The 22,307-nt window shown below is 57.2% G+C and overlaps 2 protein-coding genes and 1 long non-coding RNA gene across 8 annotated transcripts in view; 2 read left to right on the forward strand and 1 right to left on the reverse strand.

Annotated features, from left to right (window-relative positions):
• GATAD2B (GATA zinc finger domain containing 2B) overlaps positions 1-10,963 on the forward strand; it is a 65,051-nt gene extending 54,088 nt beyond the window's left edge. For 5 of the 6 annotated variants that reach the window (XM_016141465.2, XM_016141423.2, XM_036234906.1 and 2 more), the window contains 9 exons: positions 654-783; positions 2,227-2,358; positions 2,669-2,800; positions 3,469-3,639; positions 4,113-4,428; positions 5,427-5,629; positions 6,475-6,585; positions 6,720-6,837; positions 7,467-10,963. In XM_016141465.2, the coding sequence (XP_015996951.1) occupies positions 654-783; positions 2,227-2,358; positions 2,669-2,800; positions 3,469-3,639; positions 4,113-4,428; positions 5,427-5,629; positions 6,475-6,585; positions 6,720-6,837; positions 7,467-7,600 (1,447 nt within the window). In that variant the 3' untranslated portion in view covers positions 7,601-10,963. The remainder of the gene's footprint in view (positions 1-653; positions 784-2,226; positions 2,359-2,668; positions 2,801-3,468; positions 3,640-4,112; positions 4,429-5,426; positions 5,630-6,474; positions 6,586-6,719; positions 6,838-7,466) is intronic. The other variant, XM_016141468.2, reaches the window with a different exon arrangement.
• Positions 10,964-13,319: 2,356 nt separating this feature from the next.
• LOC118612929 lies at positions 13,320-15,868 on the forward strand. The gene is made up of 4 exons (XM_036235178.1): positions 13,320-13,367; positions 13,487-13,682; positions 14,407-14,578; positions 15,153-15,868. Exons 1-4 carry the CDS (start codon positions 13,320-13,322, stop codon positions 15,769-15,771), a joined length of 1,035 nt encoding a protein of 344 aa, XP_036091071.1. The 3' UTR covers positions 15,772-15,868.
• A 5,468-nt stretch (positions 15,869-21,336) lies between these two features.
• On the reverse strand, positions 21,337-22,233 carry LOC118612884. The gene is made up of 2 exons (XR_004955218.1): positions 21,759-22,233; positions 21,337-21,591 (listed from the first exon to the last, which is right to left on the reverse strand). It is a non-coding gene; the product is annotated as an uncharacterized LOC118612884 (long non-coding RNA).
• Between the last annotated feature and the right edge of the window lie 74 nt (positions 22,234-22,307).

Below are 22,307 nucleotides of genomic sequence, written 5' to 3' on the forward strand. Positions count from 1 at the left end.
TCGAGTTCCAGAGTTGCGGCCCTTCAGAAGGCCGTGGGTGTTATGCTTGGCGCTGTCCGGTCCCCCGAGCCAGTGACAGCAGGACCTTCGTATGCCTTAGCTTTTCACAGGGTAGACTCTGGAATTGGCCATTAACCTCCGTCCTGGTAAACCCTCGGAGACCCAGGGCCATGCTGCTGCCAGTACGATGAGCTGCCTCCTTATCCTCTGTACCTGACCCGGGCAGGTGGGCCCCACTGCCTCTGTCCTGCTGTCCCCTGTCAGGCTGGCCATTTTCTTCTCGAGCCCCTACGTAACTAAAGAGACAACCTAAAGGAGAGTGAGATGTGGGGAAAACATTTCGAATTTGAGTTAAGGCAGTGATATAAGAACACTCATTTCTCATTTCCATTACTAAAACCAGGCTTTGTCTCTCCCGCCACGGTGAGGAATTTAGACAGGGAGAGGGTTTTTGCTGAGGTTTTAGCGTCACCTACATTTTGGCGTCTTCTTTATCCTGATAGGATTCGAGTTCCCTGTCTTCCCTTGAGTGCATCGAGACAAACCTGAAAGGTCCCTTGGATTTCTTTTCCCAGTGTAGAAAAGAATTTTTTAAAACTTTTCTGTGAACCTTCACTGTTGGAATACCTTAATTTTTTTCTTATCTTGTCTAGTGAGCCAGACCGAGGAAGGCTAACTCCCTCCCCAGACATCATTGTTTTGTCTGATAATGAGGCTTCCAGTCCCCGTTCCAGCTCCCGAATGGAAGAAAGACTCAAAGCAGCCAACTTAGAGATGTTTAAGGTAAAAGAGGGAGGTGGGGAGAGGCAGATACTAAGAAAGAGAGAAAAATGTTTTTCATGCTTCTGTTGAATTTGGTGAGAGTCCCTGTCTGTTATTTTCATTCATGGTTTACGTTTCAGATCTAAATAGCTACCCATTGACGAAGCTGGATGAGTGATTCTCAGCCTCAAGGGCATGCCCCGTTAGAATCAAGTGGAGAAAGATAGTCTGGAAAAGCATATTCAGTATATTTTATTTTTGGAAAATGAAAACAGCTTTATAATTCAGGTCTCTTGAAGTGAACTTTTGGCTGGAAAGACAGCTCCTACACCGTCCTGGGTCTCAGAGTATGGGGGGTTCCTACGTTTCTCATCTGTTGCTAGAGGAAACATGGCTTTAAAAGATTTGGGAGCATTGTTTGAAGGGGAAGCGCTGTCTCCCTTCAGCCGCCCCATATTTTGCCGGGAATCTGGTTGGCTGGCATGCCTGTGGTCCCCCCTCATTCTGTGAGCGTTTCTGAGGACAGCAGGTTCTTTGATGCTGTTTTGTTCATTGTAATTTTCTCATAGTGTTAACGAGAAAAAAAGATCAGTTCCCGGCTGGGGCCAGCGTCTGTGTGGGGTTTGCTTGTCCCCCCTACCCGCCATGTCTGTGTGGGTTTTCTTTAGGGTCTCCAGTTCCCTTTCACATCCCAGAGTTGTGAAACATGAGGTTAACTGGCATGTCCAGATTGTCCTAGTGTGAGTGGGCCTGGGTCGCACTGTGCAGGGCTGGCTCTCGCCATGCGCCCTGAGCTGTTAGGAGAGGCTCCGGGCGCTTGTGACCCTGGACTGGAACAAGCCTGTTGAAAAATAATTACCTTACTTGTTTTTATTAATTTTTCTTAAATGTATATATAGCTCACATCTATTTCAGTGTTTAACATTAGAAATGTTTGGGTCTTTGGCCAGGCCACCCTGAACAAGCCCGATCCCGTCTGATCTTGGAAGCTAAGCAGGGTCGGGCCTGGTTAGTATTTGACCACCTAGGAAGCCCAGGTGCTGTAGGTGTAAAAAATAAGGGATTGTAAGTTGACAGGTCCTTGCAATCTGTGAGGTCAACCAAGAAAAAATTAAAAATGTTTGTTTTTTATTTAGCAGTTTGGCAGTGTTTTTGTAACCAGAAACATGCTATAAGAACTTAACTCTTGTTTATAGTGATTAACTTGTGATAAAATTGGTTTCATTATATGTCACTTAGCTTAAAGTCATAGTTTCCAAGAACCTATTAATGATGTTCAGTGAGGACTTACTGTGCCTACTGAATACCAGGTTCTGTGCCCAGGCCCCAAGGACACAGATAACAGTCCTATCAACACTTCTGCTTTTTGGGGAAGATGAGGGTTTCAGACCTTAAAACAGGGCTCGTCTTGCCTGAGGGGACGCTGGGCCCTGCTGCTGTAGCTGACAGTCTCTGTGTCCTTAGGGGAAAGGCATCGAGGAGCGGCAGCAGCTCATCAAGCAGCTGCGGGACGAGCTGCGACTGGAGGAAGCCCGGCTGGTGCTGTTGAAGAAGCTGAGACAGAGTCAGCTGCAGAAGGAGAACGTGGTCCAGAAGGTACTGCAGCCCGGCAGCAGGGGACCGGGGGGCAGCAGGGGACCGGGCCAGAGACGGCCCTGCCCCTGCGGGCCCAGCGGGCCGGCTTATTATTCTGTCGTCACATAGTTTTTAAGTTTAGGAAGAGTGATTTTTTTTTTTTTAACCTTAGGCCTTAATCAAGAAAATCTTGATTCTGTTTTTCTCCCTTTTCCTCCTGGTCAGTAGGAGCTTCACACTGACAAAGTATTTTAAAAGTATAGAAACGTACCGGATTCTTACCTCTGATTGTTAGCTTTTCTGCTGTCTGATTTGCTGCTCTCTCCCCCAGACTCCAGTTGTACAGAATGCGGCGTCTATTGTTCAGCCGTCACCGGCCCATGTGGGGCAGCAGGGCCTATCCAAGCTCCCCTCCCGGCCGGGGGCCCAAGGTGTCGAGCCTCAGAATCTGAGGACGTTACAGGTATGTGACCTGTGATGGGTCTTAGTGTCAGAGGGTCCTGCTTATCCCTTCTTTTGTTTTAGGGCTCGTGTGAAGGTTACGGAAGAACCCGGCCATGACAGAGGTGTTATCACCGCAGATATGAGATAGTCCTGTAGATCCCCAACCTTTTTGGCACTGGGAACCGGTGCTCTTATAAGCATCTAATGCCTGATGATCTGAGGCGGAGCTGAGGCGGTGATGCTGGTGCTGGGGAGTGGCTGCAAATACAGTTATAGCTTCGCCAGCTCACCCGCCGCTCACCTGCTGCTGTGTGACCTGGTTCCTAACAGGCTATGGGCTGGTACCAGTCCATAGCCTGGGAGTTTGGGGACCCTTGCTTTATGACATGATTTAGTCTGCAATAGAAGGATGAATAACCCTCTTCCTCCCACTGTAGTTTCTCTTCTCTAGGGAAGGTTTCCAGCTTGGCCCTTTCCCATGTACGGTTAGGTAGCTGATAGCACAAAAGCTAGGAACTCCGAGCCGCGAACAAGGGTTCGCGGTGATGGTAGAATTCTCACAGATCATTAGACAATCGCCAAGTCTGTCTGAGCTTCTAGTCAGTTGTGTGTTATAGGTAGTGTTTTCCCTTGAGCGTTTTGTGGGGCGTTTTACGACCTACGATTTGTTCTTTTCTTCTCTTTCAGGGTCACAGCGTCATCCGTTCAGCGACCAATACCACCCTCCCACACATGCTGATGTCCCAGCGTGTGATCGCCCCGAACCCAGCCCAGCTCCAGGGCCAGCGGGGCCCGCCTAAGCCCGGCCTCGTACGCACCACAACGCCCAACATGAACCCCGCCATCAGTTACCAGCCGGTAAGAGCCCCAGCTTGGAAACGGGGAAATCCTTTACTTCCTTTCCTGTTGAAAGGACCATAGGTTTTACATTTTCAGACAGAAAGAAACTCTTAAGACAAAAAGGATAATTTTGGTGGAGCTGGGGCAGCTGTCTCAAAACCGGAAGCATCGAGGAATTACATGAAAATAGTAGTGGAGAAGGGAGGTTGTGCAGCAGAGCAGCAGTGAGCCGACACCCACTCGGGGGGGGCAGGCCGGGAGCAGCACGGGGCGGGTGACAGGAGGCGGGCGCAGCTCAGAGCCACTAGCATTCTCCTTTCCCGTGTGCTGGTGTTCTTCTTCCGTGAAGCTGGACACCTCCTGTCTTCTTCTGAGTTTCGGGGAAGCTAAGTAGCCTAGGCCAGGATCTGACAGTGTTCTCTGCCCCAGAAGCAAGAATTGGGCCTTTCTTCCACCTAGCAGCACTGACCCCTGCACTTGCTCTGTTTCAGCAGTCAAGTTCTTCTGTTCCCTGTCAGCGCACAACATCTTCTGCCATCTATATGAACCTCGCCTCCCACATCCAGCCAGGGACCGTGAACAGAGTGTCCTCACCACTTCCTAGCCCCAGCGCCATGACCGATGCTGCCAACTCGCAGGCCGCAGCCAAACTGGCTCTTCGCAAACAGCTGGAAAAGACACTCCTGGAGATTCCACCCCCGAAACCTCCCGCTCCCTTGCTTCACTTCCTGCCTAGTGCGGCCAATAGCGAGTTCATCTACATGGTAGGCTTGGAAGAAGTCGTACAGAGTGTCATCGACAGCCAAGGTAAGACCGATTCTTCTGGTCAGTCTTTCTAAGGAAGAGGTTGCCACGCCTCATTGACGTGAGCAGAGTAACGCAGGGTACCGCGTCATCTTAAGCAGCCTCTTCTTATTGGTGCTGAGCAACCTCCCATTCCTTTTTCAGAGGCTCTGCGGGAGCAACATCTCAGCAAAGCCTTTTGTGTGTGTGTATGTTTTAGGCTTAACGCTTTGGTTGTGTGTCTTGTGTATTTTTTTGCAATATATCGTTTAATTCTTTTAAAGGGTGCCTGGCAGGATGCATGCATACTTTAATGACGGCATCACTGATTTTTAACGTCAGTGTTTGTTTATGGGACATTGTGCTGCCCCATTATATTCAGCCCCTGCCATTGGAGCGCTCATGGTTGAGAACACAGGCGCCGACGCAGATGACTCTGGCCACGTGAGGGCTGGTCAGCCAGCACTGAACCGGCTGCAGAGTAGTGACACCGCGCGGTCCGCACTAAGCCTGGGTTTCCCACATGCGAACTTGGGGGGACTCCCGCAGCAAAGCGCCTGAAGGGCTCAGTGTTGGCTAGAAACAGGTCACGAAGTGAGTGACGTAGGCACTGGTAACCAAAATTACAGACGTGCGACAAGAGTAAGTGTACTCAGGTAGAGGTGCCAGGAAGCACGGCGGTGGCTGAGTGAGGCGGGGACCTCTAACTCTGAATCGACGCACGTTTTCTTCTCATTGTGGTACGGCAGGGAATCCGAATGCTTGGGTTCCCGTCCCAGCTTTGTCGTTTAGGGGCTGTTCCTTAGGCTCAGTTCCTCATCTGTACGTGGCGTCCTATTCGAATTCACTAAAGTAATGCTGTTACAACCGAAGGAGATACAAGTGTTCTGTAAACTACGGGGTATTCTTTTTGTGGCCTCTTTCTCAACTCAGCACAGTGTACTCCTGGAAGTAGAGTCGTCTGATGAAGAGAAACGGGCGATGGGGAGGAAGCACTGATGGTTCTTTCTGTTGGCATCTAGGCAAAAGCTGTGCCTCACTTCTGCGGGTCGAACCCTTTGTTTGTGCCCAGTGCCGCACGGACTTCACCCCTCACTGGAAGCAGGAGAAGAGCGGTAAGATTCTGTGTGAGCAATGTATGACCTCCAACCAGAAGAAGGCTCTCAAGGCCGAGCACACCAACCGGCTGAAAAACGCGTTCGTGAAAGCGCTGCAGCAGGAGCAGGTGAGACGCCGGGCCTCCCGCCAGCCCCCGCGCGGCCGGGGGTCTGGGCTCCTGGGACCCACAGGCCTGGGGCCCCTGTTTTCTCCTCGCCCTTGTGTTTTCTGTTTCCACTCAACCGCTTCTGATTGGTGGGAGCGTTGAGTGATACCAAGTGGCCGAGATTAAGGGACGACGGCAGAGGCCGAGACGCGTGGCTTTCCCTCGTAGCACCAGAGCAACCCCTCCGCCCTCGACTTCATTTCCTCCTCAGACAAATGCATTTCGTTGGGAAGGATTCGTATCTGTGTGAGAAACCTCTTTGAGAGAAGCAGTTATTGGCACTTCGTATTTGACAAATGGCAGAGGAAGGGGAGGACGATGAAGCCACCCGCGAAGGGCAGCGGGGCTGGCGCGCGGGCGCCTCCTGCGGCCTTAACGCGTGGGCGGCCTCGCGCCGTGGGTGTGTTTGGACCTCAAGTCCTTTTCCTCTGTCCTATTTTCTACCACATCGCCTATCAGACCCCTTTGAGTAGCATCACGAACCTTCTGGAAAGTGGGTAGATGGGAGTCAGAAATAAAACCTCGGGAACTCATTAGCCTTCATTATATCGATCAGCTCACGGCCACTCCCCAGCTCTCTCCAGCCGGCTGAGAGCCAGCTGTCCCGGAGGGAGGCACCCCTTAATCCGTGAAGCAGGCTGGCTGCTTGTACCCAGAGTCGTCAGTGCACCTACCCCGCCGTACTCTGTTGCCTCTTCCATGTCCCTCCAACTAGCTGGCAGCATTAGCGATAAGAAGACACCTAGGTTTTCTGGTTAGGAAATTGGGGGCTGCCCCGCCCACCGTGACCCGATGACTCCCAACAGGAGATCGAACAGCGGCTACAGCAGCAGGCAGCCCTCTCCCCCACCACGGCCCCCGCTGTGTCCAGCGTCAGTAAACAGGAGACCATAATGAGACATCACACGCTTCGGCAGGTGAGCAGTTCTCTCGCGGGCCTGTCAGCCATTTGTCCCAACCTGTGTTTTCTTCTGTGGGAATCATGTGTACCCTTACTGCCCCCGGAGCCCGTCGTGGCAGGTCGTGATGACCACTCTCTCCATCACTGCAGGCGCCACAGCCCCAGAGCAGCCTCCAGCGCGGCATGCCCACATCTGCCCGTTCCATGCTCTCCAACTTCGCACAGGCGCCCCAGCTGTCTGTGCCAGGTGGCCTCCTCGGCATGCCAGGTAAGGGGTGCGGCTCTGAGGGCTTCTCTCAGGGTCCAGCTCTTTAGCACTCAGTTCTTTAGCTGCCTCTTTAGGTGGCTTGTCCCTTCTCGTTTTCTGATCTTTCTTTAGGTCCTACTGCTTTCACTCTTGTTCCTATCAAATATTTACTGACTTCATGTTTTATGGCAGGCACAGTGCACTTGGGTTTTGGTAGTGAAAATGACACGGTCCCTGCTGTTGGGAAGTTAATGTCTAATACGCCCCTTTGGTGCATGTAGTTACTGATCAGACCAGCAGGTGGCTCTGGCCAGACCTGCAGGATCATCCACTGCCCTCATCCTGTGTGAATGGCCCCCCCAGGGACCGCTCTCCTCCTCCAGCAGCTCCCGAACCCAAACAGATTCAGCGATTTTCTCTGTCCTGATCATCTTCCTGTCATCATTGCTTTCTCTGACTCTCCTGTGCCATTATTCCCGAGAGGAGCGAAACTTCAGGAGGAGTCGCACTGACGCAGAACTTCACTAAGTCTGGGCAGAAGTGGGCAGCCTCTGATGTGCCCTCCCGTCTCCAGGTCTGCAGCCCGGGCGGTGCAGACGGCATCGGCTCCCCTTTTAATATCTGCCCCCACTTTTGTCTCTTGGGTCTAGGTGTCAACATCGCATACTTGAACACTGGCATCGGAGGACACAAAGCCCCCAGTTTGGCGGACCGGCAGCGGGAGTACCTGTTAGACATGATCCCGCCCCGGTCTATATCGCAGTCCATCAGTGGGCAGAAATAACGCCTGTCCCACTCGCTGCCCCAGCCTCGAATCCTTCACCCTCTCCCGTCCTGTCGCCCCAACTTCCGTCGCATGCAGTGCCTGTACTGGTGCCTACCATACACGGAAAACAAAACAGAAACAGAAGACAAAACATAGAAATCAGCAAGAACACACGCCCCGCCCCCACCTCCCGCTAGCTCACACTGCTGCCATCTGTTCTGCACTGTCTCCCCGGTTTTCTTTCGCAGCGAGGTGGGTCCCCGCCTCTGAGAGAGGTCAGAATGAGGGCCGGGGGGGTCCGAGCCCTCCGACGTGTGTTTCTGGAGTTTGTTTTTATGCTATAATTATTATCATTTTTAATGATGTGTGTGTCCTCCCTTTGTTCAGTGGACGGTTAAACCTTTTTATTTTCCCCCAGTATTTTTCTATCATCTTTTTTTTCCCCCCCGTAAACACAACATTCAGCTAAATGATAGGAGCGTCGCCGTAGGGTCCCCGGCTGCCGTGTAGGACGTGACTAGAGGTGTTAGGGCCGAAGCTCTTATGCACTTAACCTGGGGCAGGGGGCGGCATCAGGCGAGAAGCAGCTGCGCACACCCGCGGGGGGCTCCGAGGTGGTCAGCGTGAAATGGGCTCCGGGAAGAGCGTAGAGGGAGAAGCTTTAAACCTCAGCCACCCCGGAATTGCCCGGAGCGAGGCGGGGAGGGGCATGGTGTCCAGGCTCTGGCCCTCCGGGTGCTGAGGGGTGACTGGTCTCCCACCCCCTGGGGAGGCCGGAAATCTGTTCCAGGCCAACTAGCCGAAAATTATTATTTCCTCTTAGTTTCTTCATAAAAATTTCCCCTACCCCACTTTTGTTTTTCACCCTGCGTGCCCCCGATAACCGCAGCGCCCTTTTGCCCTGCGGGGTAATGGCTGTCCCCACCCTGAGGTCGCTGGCGTCCTAGAAGTTGGAGTGGGCGTGACTGAACCGAGGGGAGGACGGAGACGCAGGGCAAGGAGGGGGGTTTTTCTCCCCGTAGTTGACACTCCCGTCTGTCCTCACGCTCTGCGTGCGAGGCGGTGCGGGCGAGGGCCCCGCGTCAGGCCCTCCGCGCGATCGCAGTGGGACAGCTCGCGCCCGCGCTGGCTCAGGCCTCTGCTAGAGACGGAATTCTCCCCCCAACCCCGAATTCTGTTTTGCTTTTGTGTTTTTACTTTTTTCTTAAGTGCTACTAATGTAGAGAATGAATTGAATTGTGCAATGTTGCTGTTCGGGGGACCGGGGAGAGTAGCGTCCCGTTTGCCCACGCCTTGGCTGTCTCGAGGCGGTGAGGCTTTCTGCTCTCCTCACGGGGTGCGCCCACCTGCCTCGCCGGCTCCGGAAGCGGCCAGTGCCAGGAAGGGGTACTCTCAGACAGGTGTGCAGAGGAGTTTAACATTTTGCCCTTGGAAGCCACCTGGAGACTTTCCCCCGCTTTTATTTTTTAAAATTAAATAACTTTTTTAAAGTAAGGCACTTTTAAAATTCTCACACACACACACACACACACACACACACACACACACTGCACATCTCCATGAAACGTGGGGGTGGAATGGGAGAAGGAGCTGGATCAGGCTCAGTTCTCCCCACTCCCAGCTCCTCCCCGAACTCCCAAGCCACTGTGGGTGATTATACTGGCCCTACGGGCCTTCCTGGCTTCTGTCTTTTCTCCCTTCCCCCAATTTCATTGAGCACTTATAAAGGAGCAGAGATGCGGCCTGTGTCGGGTTCCCCCAGTGGCGAAATGGTCTGGAAGCTAGACACTAGGAACAGGTAGCGATGGGGTCGTTTGGAGTATTTTTCTGGGGACTGTGGTGCCCCTGACTGTAAGTGGTGGGAGAGGGAGGGGGGTCAATGGAACTGGGTGTGGGATTATTTTAAAATTATATATATATATATAAAGATATATTCTTACATCTTTTCTTTGCCCTCTGTGCTTTGAAAGCACTGGAATAATCGTTTGGTTTTGCTTTTCTCTCTTCCATGAAATTGGAAGCTTTTTTAAAAAAAATATTTTCCCTACAAGTTGTCCTGCCTTGCGGCCTGCCTGTCTCGTCTACCCCACACGACGAAGTGCCGTTTCTGTTGTGTCTCCCTGCCCCGGCTCAGAGGTGCTCAAAGGTGCGAGGTCCCCGAGCTTGTCAGTTGAGATTAAAAGTAAGGAACAGAGAATGTGCAATACCGTCTGGCTGCGGGCGGTCCCTGCCCTGAGCTGAGTCCCCTCCCCAGGAGCCAGGCCACCTTTGCGTGGGGTTTGGAAGGAAGATGGCTAGCGGATGGGCGGTGACGGGGCGCCACCGAGGCGGCGGGGGCGGGGGGGCGTCCCCGTTTGTCCAGAGAGGCCGCGTGCTGACTGGTGTGGCTCCGTGACCCTTTGCTCGATCGCTGCGGTTTGATTTCTTGCCCTCTTCTCCCCGTTTTCGTGCCCTTCCCAGGGGTTAGGAATGGGGACGAGCTTTCCCTAATCATGGCGAAGTATTAGCCTTCCACCTCTTTCCTTCCCTTCCTCTCCCCTGTCCTCCGGCTTCCTTGTTTCTCTATTTTTCATCACTGATTCGCCTTGTGTCCCTCCAAGTCTGTCGTTGCTGTCCATCTCCAGGCCTCGGCCCAGCGACACTAACCCTCATGCTTACAGACAGGAGGAGAGACCCTCTGCTCAGAGTTACCCTTTACTCCCAGCGCCCCGAGGCTCAGGGTGGCAGTGAGGACCCCTGCAGCTCTGCCTGGCGTCCCTATCCCCAGGGGCTCTAAAAGCAGCAGTTTGCGGACGGTGGCCTACGCCCCAGGAGCCTAACATGGGCCCGCGAGTGGCAAGGCTCCGGTGAAGCCGAGGGACAGAGGTCCACATTCGTCATCTTTTTAATTTTCATTTTTACTTTCTGTCATTTGACCACAACATCTGGACTTCCTCCATCCCTGGAATATATTTTTTCCACATTTTTGGATGTATGTATGGTAGACAGTTTTTGGTTTTTTTGTTTGTTTTTTTTTTTAAGACACAGAGATAAATGTTTTCCTGCTTTGGTTACCTTTCCTTTCCCCTTTAAAAGGAATTAGCTATAGAACTGCTTTGTAAAGATGCTTCTTGATATTTTACTTTTGTTCCTTTTCCCCAACCACTCCCTGTTCTCCGCACTCCTCCAGAAGGCGTAACCCTTCTCCCCCCGCCCCGCCCCAGGCTCCCTCCCGTCCAACGAAACCTTCATTAGCTTATGATATTTGCTGCCGAGAAGTTATAACAAGGACTCATTCGTGTATATAAGCTATTTCTTGATCCATTTAAAAGGAATTGTACATTGTGTAGAAAAAAAAACTGAAAAAGAGAAAAAAAAGCCCTAGCCATGGATATTGTGAAACTGTGTGATGTCATTTTGTAATGTGCCCGTTTGTGTATGATCCGTGCAAAAGGGTTTCTGGGGAAGGGGCGGGGGAGGGGGGCAGGGCTGTGGAGGGCGGGGAGGGGAGCGGGCCGGGCCCAGCACACTGAGACTGGCAGCTGCTCCAACCCCGCCCCTCCTCAGAGATGCCGCCTCCCCCACCACCCGCCCCCCACTTGTGCCTTGCCTCCCCACCCTGGAGTAGTCCCTCCGGGTCACCAGCACTGCCTTGGCAGAGCCCACTCCCCACCCTAACCCGCCCCCCCTCCCCATGCCCCAGCCTTAGGTTGATACTGTGGGGACGAGCTGGGGGTTGGGAGGTAGCCGAGGAATGGGGCAGTTCCCGGGGGCATCGAAACCAAGTATTATTATGAATTGTAATTGTATTTGCACTGTTTTTCCTCTGATTGCATCAGCATATATACAATATACCTATATAACAAAATTCAGTGTCCAGCTTTCTTATGCAAGGGGTTTCCCTCACCCCACCCCCCAGAAAAGAACCTAGTGTCGTGGGCCTTTGTGGGCGGACTGTCAGGGGACGATAGAAGGAAAGGATCCTGAGAAGTTGTCCTAAGAAAGTCGCCCCAGGAGAGGCGTGTCCATCTGCACAGGTCTAGGTCTTGTAACTTGGGGTGCGGCCGGGCTGCCCTGACAGCTGAGGCCCCTAGTCCCGGCCGGGGAGTGAGCAGAACCAGGCCACAAAGCAGGCGGGCGGCAGGCACAGGCGGGAGCCGGGGTCCAGTCCCAAATTCCCCACTCGCTCGCTGTGGTGGAGTTAGTGTTCTGGGTCTCAGCGACAGTGGAAATCTGGACACCAAGTTAATTCTGTGCTTCCTTCCCCGACCTTAAGACAGAACAGCTCGAGGTGAGGAAAGTGGGGGGCTGGAACGCCAGGGGGGAGACCGGAGTGACTGGTGCCGAGGCTGTGCGAGACAGTGCGCTCGGGCCGCCAGCCCCTGCCCTGCCCGTTGGTGTGGGAAAGGCAGCAGAATGTCTAGGACATGAGACACCTTTGTCCTTCTAGCCCCCTGAGGGCAGGTCCCACCTCGCAAGCAGCCACGGGACCCTTAAGGGCTGCCGAGCAGCGAGTGCCCCAGACGGGTGGTCAAGCGACCCACACCCTTCGTGAGCCAGGGGATGTGCACCCTCCCCTCATCCCGTGCCACAGCGGGAGAGCTCAGAGAGCCCGCATCCTGTCTCCTTCCCTCGTGTGCACGCGAACCCCTAACGCAGCCGTCTCCCACGCAGTCTGTCCCCTTCGGGGACCCGATTCCCCACCACCCGGGCCGAGTGCTCCCACCCTGGGTTCTTGGCGGGCAAAGCCTGGAGAGGGTGCCTGCCCTGGGCGGGCGGGCAGGCCCCGGTGGCGGAGGAGGGGAAGCCGGGGAGGGGCGGGGAGCAGGGAGGTGGGTGGGCGTGGCCTCCGAGCGGGTGGGTGGGCGGGGAACAAGACCCTTTTGCACAACTCTTTAAGTTTTTTTTTAACTCATTCTAATTTTCTGCATTGTGTTTGGGAATTAAAATGAAAAAACTAAGACCAATAGAAACTGGTTTTCAAAAAGGCAAATGCGCTCCCATCGGTTTCAGATGCTGCTGAGCGTTTCAGCGGCGACAGAGTCAAATAATAAGCTAATTTTTGGAGAAAGGATTAAAAGAAAAAAAACTTTGTAATATTTATCACTTGCAAGCTATGTTTAATAAAGAAAGGAATGGTTTCTAAACTTTCCTGTGGCTTGTCCTTCAGTCGGGGGCAGGGGTGGTGGGGGGGGCGGGTTTCGGGGTGGTTGAGAATGAGCTGTGGCTCGTCCTCTGCAGTCGTGGGGTGCTTTTGGTTTGTGTCCTTTTCATTACTTAAAGCCCTTACCTAGTTCTGCACCTCTGCGTGGAGGCAGTGCTCCAGAAGCCTCTGGCTGCACTCTCATGACCTGACGACTTAAGGTCCGAAGGTTTCAGGGAGGTGGCAGCATTTCCCTGAGCGGCCGGTCTCCACCCTTGTCCCAGGAGGTGTCCCCTGGCTGTCACACCCTTCCTGTCACACCGCTCCATGTCCAGTAACGGAGCCCTTTGTAGCACACTGGTTTCTCCAGGTGGGGACCGGATGACAGCAGCTCACCCTGCTCCTTTCTTAGCGAGCTGCAGGACGCACCCCTGGGAACTCCAGCTCCACCCTCTGACCCCCCCACCCCTTCCCCGCTTTTCCTCTCAACCCAGGACTTCAACCAGATCCTATTTATGTTTCCATTTTGGTTTTTTTAATTTCTGACAAAGCACTTAGACCTGGCCCACACAGAGGAGACGATGTCACTTCCCCAAGGACTTGGTCTCCTGCCGCATGCCTCAGTTAAAGCTGCTGCTGGCGCTCGCACGGAGCGGTTACGGGGTGCGGGCTGGACCTTGGTGGGGGCGGGGGACTCTTCCTTCGGTACTAGCCTCACCCCACCAGGGCCCAGGAGGGGCGATGCTTAGGGTCTCCTAAGCCCTGGGTGTTCCTTCCTCCAGGACCCACCCCCCACTTTGGCACAATACCAGACAGCCCTGGAGGGCGAGGCTGGTGGAGAGCCTGGGGCTTCGGCTGAGGGGACAGTAGAGCTGGGCAAGGAGGGACAGTGGGGCCTGGGCGCCGCGGGCTGGCACAGGGAGGAGCAGAAGGAGGTGCGCCTGGGACTCCTGGGACCGAGGGCCACGGATGGGTGCGGCGCCTCCGTCCTCCTTCTGCGAGGGGTTTGAGGCCGTCAAAACCCCAACTCGGACTGACACCGCCTGAAAAACAGGAACCAGAGGGGGGGGGGCGCCCCGGGGGAGGGGCCCATGCTGCGGAGCCAGAAGGGGCGACGGGCATTCGGGTGCTCAGAGAGGCAGCTCACGTGAGCTCACACGTGCAGGGCTCTGCCATGTGGGGACAGGGACAAGGACTTGGCACCCCCTGTGCCCACCTGCCCGCTCAGAGCACAAGGACCTTAGCTTAGGCAGGGGACCGTCTGGAACCGGAGGAGGGGTTCCGGTTGTGAGCCGCCCCACCGCCCCGCCCTGGAGGGGACCCGTGAGGCTGTGCGTCTTTGGGTCAGGGTGTATCTGGACCGAGAGGATCTACTGGATGGGGAGGTGAGGCAGGCCCGGTGGGACTGGGGAACGCTCCCGGCCACGGTCTAGTTCAAGGTCATTGGCATGTTGGGGAGATGGACGCAGACACCCCCATCTCTCAGACGGCCCGGGCGGAGGCAGAGCCCAGCCCGCCTCCCCAAGGACTGACCGCCGCGGGTCTCAGGGGAGAGACCAAGGCCAGCGTCCCTCCCCCTGGACCCCACTCACCAGGGGCGACCAGGACGCCACACGCAGAGAGAGACGGAGCAAGCTGCTGCCCCGACCCCTGCCGCCGCCTCGCAGAGCGCAGCGGGCTCTGTGGGGGGCGGGAGACTGAGCCGGGAACGGGCCTTTCCGGGTCCAGGAGTGCAGTGCCTGGGGCGGGGCCACATGGAGAGGGGGGCCCCGGGAAGCACGAGAAGCTTCGGGGCCTCACTCCTTCCTGCGTGGAGGAGCCCACACGGCCAGCGGGAGCAGGGGCTCCTCGAAGCGGGCCGCCGGCCACTTGCGGTAAGAGAGCATGAAGCCCTGGATGGGCCCGGCGGGGGCGGCAGCTCCCGGGAGGCCTGCTCAGAGGTGGCGCTCAGCACCCCGTGGAGAGGCCCTGGGCAGCAGGGGCTGCGGAGGAAACGGGGGGGAGCCGGCTGCCTGAGGCCGGGGCTCTCTGCTGGAGGGAGCTGCCACTCACAGCTGCTGTGGCGGAGGCGTGGATGGAGGCAGAGTCCTGCCTGGCACCCTCCCCCGAGCAGGCCTGCAGGTGCAGTAGGCTGTGGCAGGCTCCAGGTCGAAGACATGCTCAAAGTCACCTTTGCCCGTGGCCTCCTGGAGCTCCAGGCCAGCTGGTGGAGGAGCGGGGCATGTCGGCCACTCACGCCCCTCCTGGGGCCCGGCCAGACAGCAGGGAAGGGGCTGCAGAAGCTGGAGCTAGGATGAGACAGGCCGCGGGTGAGGAGGGGCCGAGGGGCCCCAGGGGACCACACGCAGCCCCGGCAAGAGTCCACACAGGCCTGCGGTCACAAGGAGAGAGAGGGACACACCGGTCAGTGCAGGGTGGGTGCCTGACACCCACACCCACCTCCCACAGGCCGGAGGTGCAGCGCGTAGCAGATGATGCCCCCGTCGGAGGGACACAGTTCCCGGGACCCTCGAGTGGCAGAAGTGGAGGGAGCCAGTGCCCGCCACCCCGGGGCTGGCGGTGGCTCTGGGTCCCCTGTCGCCGCCAGGCGGGCACTGGCCTGCCTGGAACCTGCGGTGCCCTCTGCTACGCATTGGTAGATGGCCTCGTCCTGAAGAACCACGCCCCGGCTGCTGGGGGCTCCTTCCCACCAAGCCCTGCCCAGCCGGGCGGCTGCCATCGCAGAGCCCCACAGACCTGCCCAGGAGCAGAGGGACACCCCCTGCGTGTGGGCGTCCCCCGGGGTGGAGCAGGTGGGGCTCGCACTGCGGTTTGTGCGGATTTGAGAGAGCGAGGGCACCTACTTTGGCTGTTGTTGTGGGCCAGCCAAATGTCATCCCCGGGACCGAATGGCTTCCCGTTCTTCAGCCGGACCAGCCAGGGCTCAGGGACGCCCTGGGCCGCGCAGGAGAAGACGGCGCTGCTGCCAAGAGGCTTGGACTGTGGTCACGAGAGAAAGTGGGGGGAGCTGGGCACAGAAGGGGGCGGGACCCTTCCCGGCCCTGCCCCAGGATCCCATGGTGGGTGAGGTGCCCAGGACCCTTCGCGGCCGGCCCTTGGGGCTCACCCTGCACAAGCGGGTCACCCTGCGCCGCACACCTGCCCCGGGTGCTGGCCGGTTGGCAGCGCAGACGCAGATGCCCGAGTGCTGGACCGGCACTGCGGAGATGAGGTTCCCGGTGCCCAGGACTTGGATGCCCTCCACGCCGATGGCACGGCCGCCCGCGGGCAGGCGAGGGGGCCGGGCTGGCAAAGGGCAGGGTCCGGGGTCTCTGGGAGGCGGCGCGGGGCGGCGCGCACGGGCACTGCCAGGAGATGTGGCCGCGGGTGTCTGGTGGCGATGCACTACAGCGCCACTGTTGGGTGCAGCGTGAGCGTCAGGTTCCGAGGCCCCACCGGATCTCGGGCTCCCGTAGCAGCCGCGGGGATCCCCCCGCGAGGTGGATGCCGCCAGCCGAAGGGGCTGGAAACGGAGCTCCCACACACCCCAGTCCATGCTTCTGCTCCCAGAGCCCCTCTTGGTCCTCGGGTCGCCAGACCTCAGAGCCCTGCTGAGCTGTTTTATTACTTGTCTACAGATAAAGAAAAGGACTTGCCCAAGGTCCCAGGGCAGGTCACTTCAGGGCTAGGATGCGCGCTCCGCGGGCGCCTGCGAGACGCGGGCAGAGGGAGAGCAGAGTGCAAGCGCCCCCTGGCGTCCCCCCGGTGCCCTGCAGCCGTGTCAGAACCCCAGCCGCCCCACCCCATGGGGAGCCTCTCCCTGCGTGAGTAGGGACAGGGCCTAGTCCCCCTTCTCTGAATCACCCCCAAAGCCGGAGGAAGTCCTTCCCTCAGAAAGCAAGGCAGGCCCCCTAAGAATTCATCGTGTCTCAACTACTCAGGATGTAAACGTCTTTTGAAATACACTATTTGGGTCTAAACAGCATCTTCGTTTTCTGCCCCCTCCCACTTTATTCAATTATTCCATAGGTCACCCCGGGGGCAGGGGGTGCCGCGGCCAGGCGCCCCCGCTCAGTGGCCGCACGGTGGCCGCACGGTGGCCGCACGGTGGCCGACAGCGGAGGCTCAGACACAGGCCTGTTTTCCTTCGCCCCATCACCATCATCTTTGCCACTTTGTATTTTGTGAGACTTTGCAACATTTCTTTAACCCTTTCATAAATGTCTTTTAAGAACTTCTCCGACAAAATTTTGTGCTTCTAAAACGAAAGTTTCTCAAGGACTCGTATAAAGGCTCACATATCTTTAAATATGTCTCGAGGCCTAGAATAGCATTTTTTTTTCTTCCATTCATCCGTCCATTACTCAACCACATATTGAGGGCCCACTTCCGGCCAGGCCCTCCTCAGTTTGCCTCTGACAAGTTCGAGTTCAGCTGTGGGCGTCCTGGAATGTCCTGGCCTTGACCAAAGAGGCTGTGTTCTGCCCAGTCAGACTGTTCACAGGGTAGAGCCTGGACTGATGGCCACACTGTCCCCGCTCTGGCCCAGCCCTCGGCTCTGGGCCTTGTCCTAAGGCAGCTCACACTGTCTCACATGGTTAGTTCCCTCCAAGTTCACCGACGAGAGCACCTCACTGTCAGAGGTCCAGTAACTTGTCCGATGTCAGCCAGACGGGTAGAAATGGGATGCAGACCGGGGCCTTGAAGCACTGGCCAGCGGCAGCACCCCCTCCCGCCAGCAGGAGCACCTTGGGAGTCTGGGCGATTCTGCCTCCCTGGGGGCTCCCCGGGGAGAGGCCCGCCCCAGGGCGGTGCTTTAGGAGGGAATGTTTGGGGGCCTTGGGCCCCAGCTGCTGTCCCTGGGGAAGAGCCTACACCGACCCCGGCGCCACCCGCCGACCCCCGGTTACTGGCCGACTCTCTGCTCCCAGCGGAGCCTGCCTGTCCCGCCCTGTCTGAAGCCCCCCGGCCACGTGGGGAACCGCGCCTGCCCACGGCTGGCACGTGGCCAGGAGCACCGAGCATCCCAAGGGCGCGGTGTCCCGCAGGGCCCTCCAGCCCCAGGTGGTTGATGGGAACAGGAAGTAGGGGAGCCCCTGATCCCCACTCTTGGCTCTCGGTGTCTAAGTGGGTTCCAAAATCAGAGACACGACAGCTCCCTCCCTTCCCCTTCCAGTCTTCAACTCAAAAAGCAAACGTCCTTCGGTGGAGTTTTGTCCGAAATGTTTGAAGGTGCGGAGGCGCCTGGCTCTGTCCGGAGACTCGCTGCTCACGCCCCCGCGGCGCCCCCTCGTGGCCGGTTCGGGCACGCCCCCGGCTCACCGCCCGCTCGTCGCGAACTCCTTGGGGCGCAGACCTCCCCCACGCCACGCGGCCTGCACCGGGGGTCTCAGGTACAGAGCTACTTTTATCCTCACCCCGAGGAGGAAACATGCAAGTCGCACCCCCACGCGCACACGCACACAGAGCTGCACCCGGGCACCCCTCCCGGCCGAGGCGCGGCTGACTCTGGCCCCCGCTCTAACGCCCGCGGGGCTCCCACCGCCCTCTGGATCAAGCCCCAGCTGCGTCTCACGGTGGGCCTGGCCTGATCCGTCCTGCGGCCCTGGACTCCGCCCATTCTGCGGTCCGGCCGCGGTCAGCTAGCTGCCCGCACCCGGTGCCCTTCTCACCCTGTGCTGTAGGACAAGGAAATGACGCAAATGCCGCCCTGTCCACCGTGCTGACCGTCTCGCCGCCTTTCTCCACTCACCCGTCAACACCTAGCTTGGTAGACCTCACTCCTGACCCCTTGGCCCACGCCGAGGCTGGGTTAGAGACCCCTGCCCTGGGGTCCAGAGCCCCTCCCCATCTACCAGGATGTGGGCTCCGGCCGGTGAGGGACAGGCCTGCCTACCGCGGCCTGCAGCGCCTGCTCCAGAGGTCTGTCCGTGCGCAGCATCCACGCCGCGAACTGCCACGTGGCCACAGCCACTCCCAGCGGCGATGGCCCCACACCCTGCTCCCTGCCCCGTGCCTGCTGATTCCCCTGGCCTCGCTGACTGCTGGGCCTCCTGGCTGTGCCAGGTGCTGGCCACACTGCGTGCCACGCCACGGTAGGTGCCCACGTCAGCCTGGCTCACCCCGGTGATGTGGGGGGCGCCGCCAGGCAGCAGTGTGACCCCTGGGGATGCTCCCCCCGCCACACTCTCGGCTGGTGCTCACCGGGGCTGGGCGGTTCCCAGGGCCGTGCCACTGTGTTCCCAGGAAGCTGGGGGGCTGGGGCAACCCCCGCATCAGGCAAGGGAAGTGGACAGCTCCATCCCGCTCCACCTCCTCGGCTCCCCGTGGAAGCCGGACAGACCCAGGCAAGACCTTCCGCAGGGCGGGCTTGGCTTTGTCCCCGTAGCGCTGTCCCAGGGCCCCCGCCCCCACCTCCGAGGTGGTCTCCCATCCAAGTACTAACCAGGCCTGACCCTGCTTATCCTCTGAGATCAAATGGGATCCGGCGTGTTCAGATGGCATGGCGGCAGACTCCCCGGTCAACCTTCCATCTAATCATTTTATTCATTGATAATTGCCTGACAATTATTTTATTAGGGATTGCAAAATGGTGACTTTCCAGTTCTAGCATTCCTTTCTCATTTGTTACATGGAAGCCTTTGGTAAAGAACTTTCCCTCACAGAATAGGACGATTTGGTGACCTTGAGATACAATTCACATGGGGACAAACGCTTGTTGGTCCTTTTCCTTTAACTGCTAGCTTTCTGAGTCAGGTGCTGGCGCCATGTCCCGTGTCCCTTTCTCTCCCCTTATTCTCATGCCCCCTTTAGTATCACTCTGAATCGCTACATGTTTTGTATCCAGTGTTTCAAGTGCGTTCATGAATCTTTCTGGCTTTCGGATTGCCCTGTTTCAGGCAGTGGGAGCTCTGTGCCCTTTCGCTGTCGACCTGTTCTTTGATATCTTTGCTGTCTGGCGCCAGATACTTCACGGCTGTCCTGAGCATTATTAGGTCTCTCGGGCCTGGAATCCACCCTCCCTCCAAGGTGCTGGGCACCAGGCACTCTCGTGGCTGTCAGATTGTCGGCTTTAGTGGAATACAAAATTTACTTAGCTCACTTTATTTTATACGTTCACATTTTTTTCTCTTGCTCTGGAAGCAGTGACTCCTAATAATTAGTTAGGGGCTGTGTTCACACAAATTTAGGAATACACTGAAAACTCTGAGCTCTAAATTTTGAAAGGGTGAATTTGATGGTATCTGAATCATCTCCAAAAACGTCGCTCCCCGCAGTTGCCCCCTAGAGGCCCAAAGGGAGAACTCCAGGTACTCTGGCCCCGCCCCTCCGTCTTTCTTTTCGTTTTAGCGGGAGCCGGGAGAGCCACGGCCGCGCCCAAGTACGCGGGCGCCTTCCTGGGTCAGCGGGCTCGGGGCCCGCCCCGCCCCCTCAGGGTGACCCCGCCCCTTGAGCGTGCCCCGCCCCTTGAGTTGTGGCCACGCCCCGGGTTGTGGCCCCGCCCACCACCCCCGCAGCGTGGCCCAGCTCACGCAGCGTGGCCACGCCCCTCGGCGTGGGGCCGCCCCCTGCGGCCCCGCCTCCCGCGCCCCGCGACGTGGCGGCCTTGGTGCTCGGGGACCGCTGGGCGCTCGGAAACGATCGGTGCGGCCGGTGGCTCGGGGCCTTTCCCCACCGGGTGGTCACCAGCAGCAGCAAAGCTCGGGCACTTCGTCGAGCCGCAGCGGGAATGGTCGCCCGGCGGTGGCCGAGGCCGGCTCCCCGCTCCCCCGTGCGCGGGAAAACTGCCCGCAGCGGCGGGCGCCGCGCCGTGCAGCGCGGGGCAGCGGGGCGTTTCTGCCGAGGGCCCCCCGTGAATAGTTCGTGTTTTGGAGGCGTTACGGCCTGTCACTGCTGCTCTCTGCTTTTGTGTCACAGAAGACAGCTTATAAAGGAACGAGCGCGGCCCGACCCAATAAAACTACTGTGGACGCTGAAATCCGAAGCCCATGTAATTTTTACGTGCCATGAAATATTTGTCCTTGTGAAATGTAAAACCATTCTTAGCTCGCTGGCTGTAAACAAACTAAAACAGGCAGTTTTTCTGACCCAGTGTCCCTTATCTGGCTCCTCCATTTGTTGCAGACACGTGGACTAGGTACCCTGGGGACTGCCAGACACACGAAGCCCAGGACATTCCCGCGGCTGGGGAGTTCCTTGGTCCCACCACCCTCCCACTCCAGCGTCCCACGATGGGCCACCAGCCTCCTGAGAAAGGAAACTGACCACCTGAGGCCCAGACTTCCATCTTTGCAAACTATCTTGTTAATTCCATGTAATTTTACTTCGATTTTATTTTTAAGCAGGAACTTAATTTAGTTTTAATAGTGGGCAATGGGAATGACAGAGCTGGTTCAGAGCTGAGGCTGTCCTGAGGACCGAGTGCCAGCCCCAGGCACCAGGCTCCGCCCCCGGGACGCAGCCTTGCTGCCAGCTGTCCCTGCTCACGTGCAGATGCTCAGGGGCCAGCATCATAAAGGTACAACGGACGAGTTACACCTGGCACTTGTGGGTCTGCGAAGAGAGGTGTGGGGACAGCAAATATAACGCGGCTCATATGCGATTCTTAATTTTCTAGGAGCCTGGGTTATAAAGTAAAAATAAGCAAGTGAAATTCATTTTAATGTATTTTATTTAACTCAATACCTCCAAAATAGTATCTCAACACGTAAGCAATATGAAACTGATTAAAGGCACATTTTAATTCTCCTTTGGGTATCGAGTCTGACACACCTGGCGCGTAGTTCTCGCTCACCGCACATCTCACGCCGATTTGCTTCACTTCCGGTCCTTGAAGGGTGCGTGCGCCTACCGACCACAGTACTGGACGGCGCGCACTTAGACCAAGCCAGCCGAGAACCCGAGAATCCTGGCAGAAAGAACTTGCTGTGATTGATGGGGAGGGGGGAGGGGCGGGATGGCCGCGCAGTTCTGGGTCCTGGGCAGCCTGTGCCGAGTTAACGCTGTACTGGGACAGCGGCAGGGGGTGCCCCCGCCAGGCCGCCCCACGCCACCCCCAGGCAGACCCTAACTCACTCTTCTGGGGGGCAGATTAGGGAGGTGAGCAGAACGAGCGAAATTCCACACTGTTTGGTCACATGCAGTGTGCCTCTACTGGAGTGTCGGTGACTGAACGGGGTGTGTTGGTGGAGGGCAGGTGAGGTGTGCGTTTAGAACAGGAGGGCTAGCTTGGTAGTGGGGTGCATCTCCTGACCTTTCATGTTGAGGAGAGGGGTGTCAGGGAAATGACAACCTAAGGGCAAGTCGCAGAAAATGTCAGGGACCCACAGCTTAAAACGCAGGGGGCCGCAGTCACAGAAGGACTCCCACCACTTTCAGCTTTAAGGTGATCAACTTTTTGACGCTTCATTCAGGGGCCAAGGAGAGACCCGTTTCCTTTAGACCCCGTTTCTCAGGTGCTCCGAGTGTGCTCCAAGGAGAGGTGTCAGGCACTCTCCCCCGAACCCGAGGGGCCCCAACCCAGGCCACTACTGGGAACACAGGCCTCGGATGGATCCTCGATCAGGCACAACTGGAAACAGCTGAGCAGGGGCGGCACCGGCCCCGCCCTCCCCCACCCAGACT

Source organism: Rousettus aegyptiacus, unplaced genomic scaffold (assembly GCF_014176215.1).
Source record: "Rousettus aegyptiacus isolate mRouAeg1 unplaced genomic scaffold, mRouAeg1.p scaffold_m13_p_17, whole genome shotgun sequence".
In the NCBI taxonomy this organism is placed as follows: Eukaryota; Metazoa; Chordata; class Mammalia; order Chiroptera; family Pteropodidae; genus Rousettus; species Rousettus aegyptiacus.

Coding starts and splice junctions, on each gene's coding strand:
- LOC118612929 (XM_036235178.1), top strand. CDS start 13,320: ATGCCTCAGTTAAAGCTGCTGCTGGCGCTCGCACGGAGCGGTTACGGG. Junction 13,368..13,486: donor TCGCACGGAGCGGTTACGGG/GTGCGGGCTGGA, acceptor TCCTTCCTCCAG/GACCCACCCCCCACTTTGGC. Junction 14,579..15,152: donor CGGGCCGCCGGCCACTTGCG/GTAAGAGAGCAT, acceptor CACCTCCCACAG/GCCGGAGGTGCAGCGCGTAG.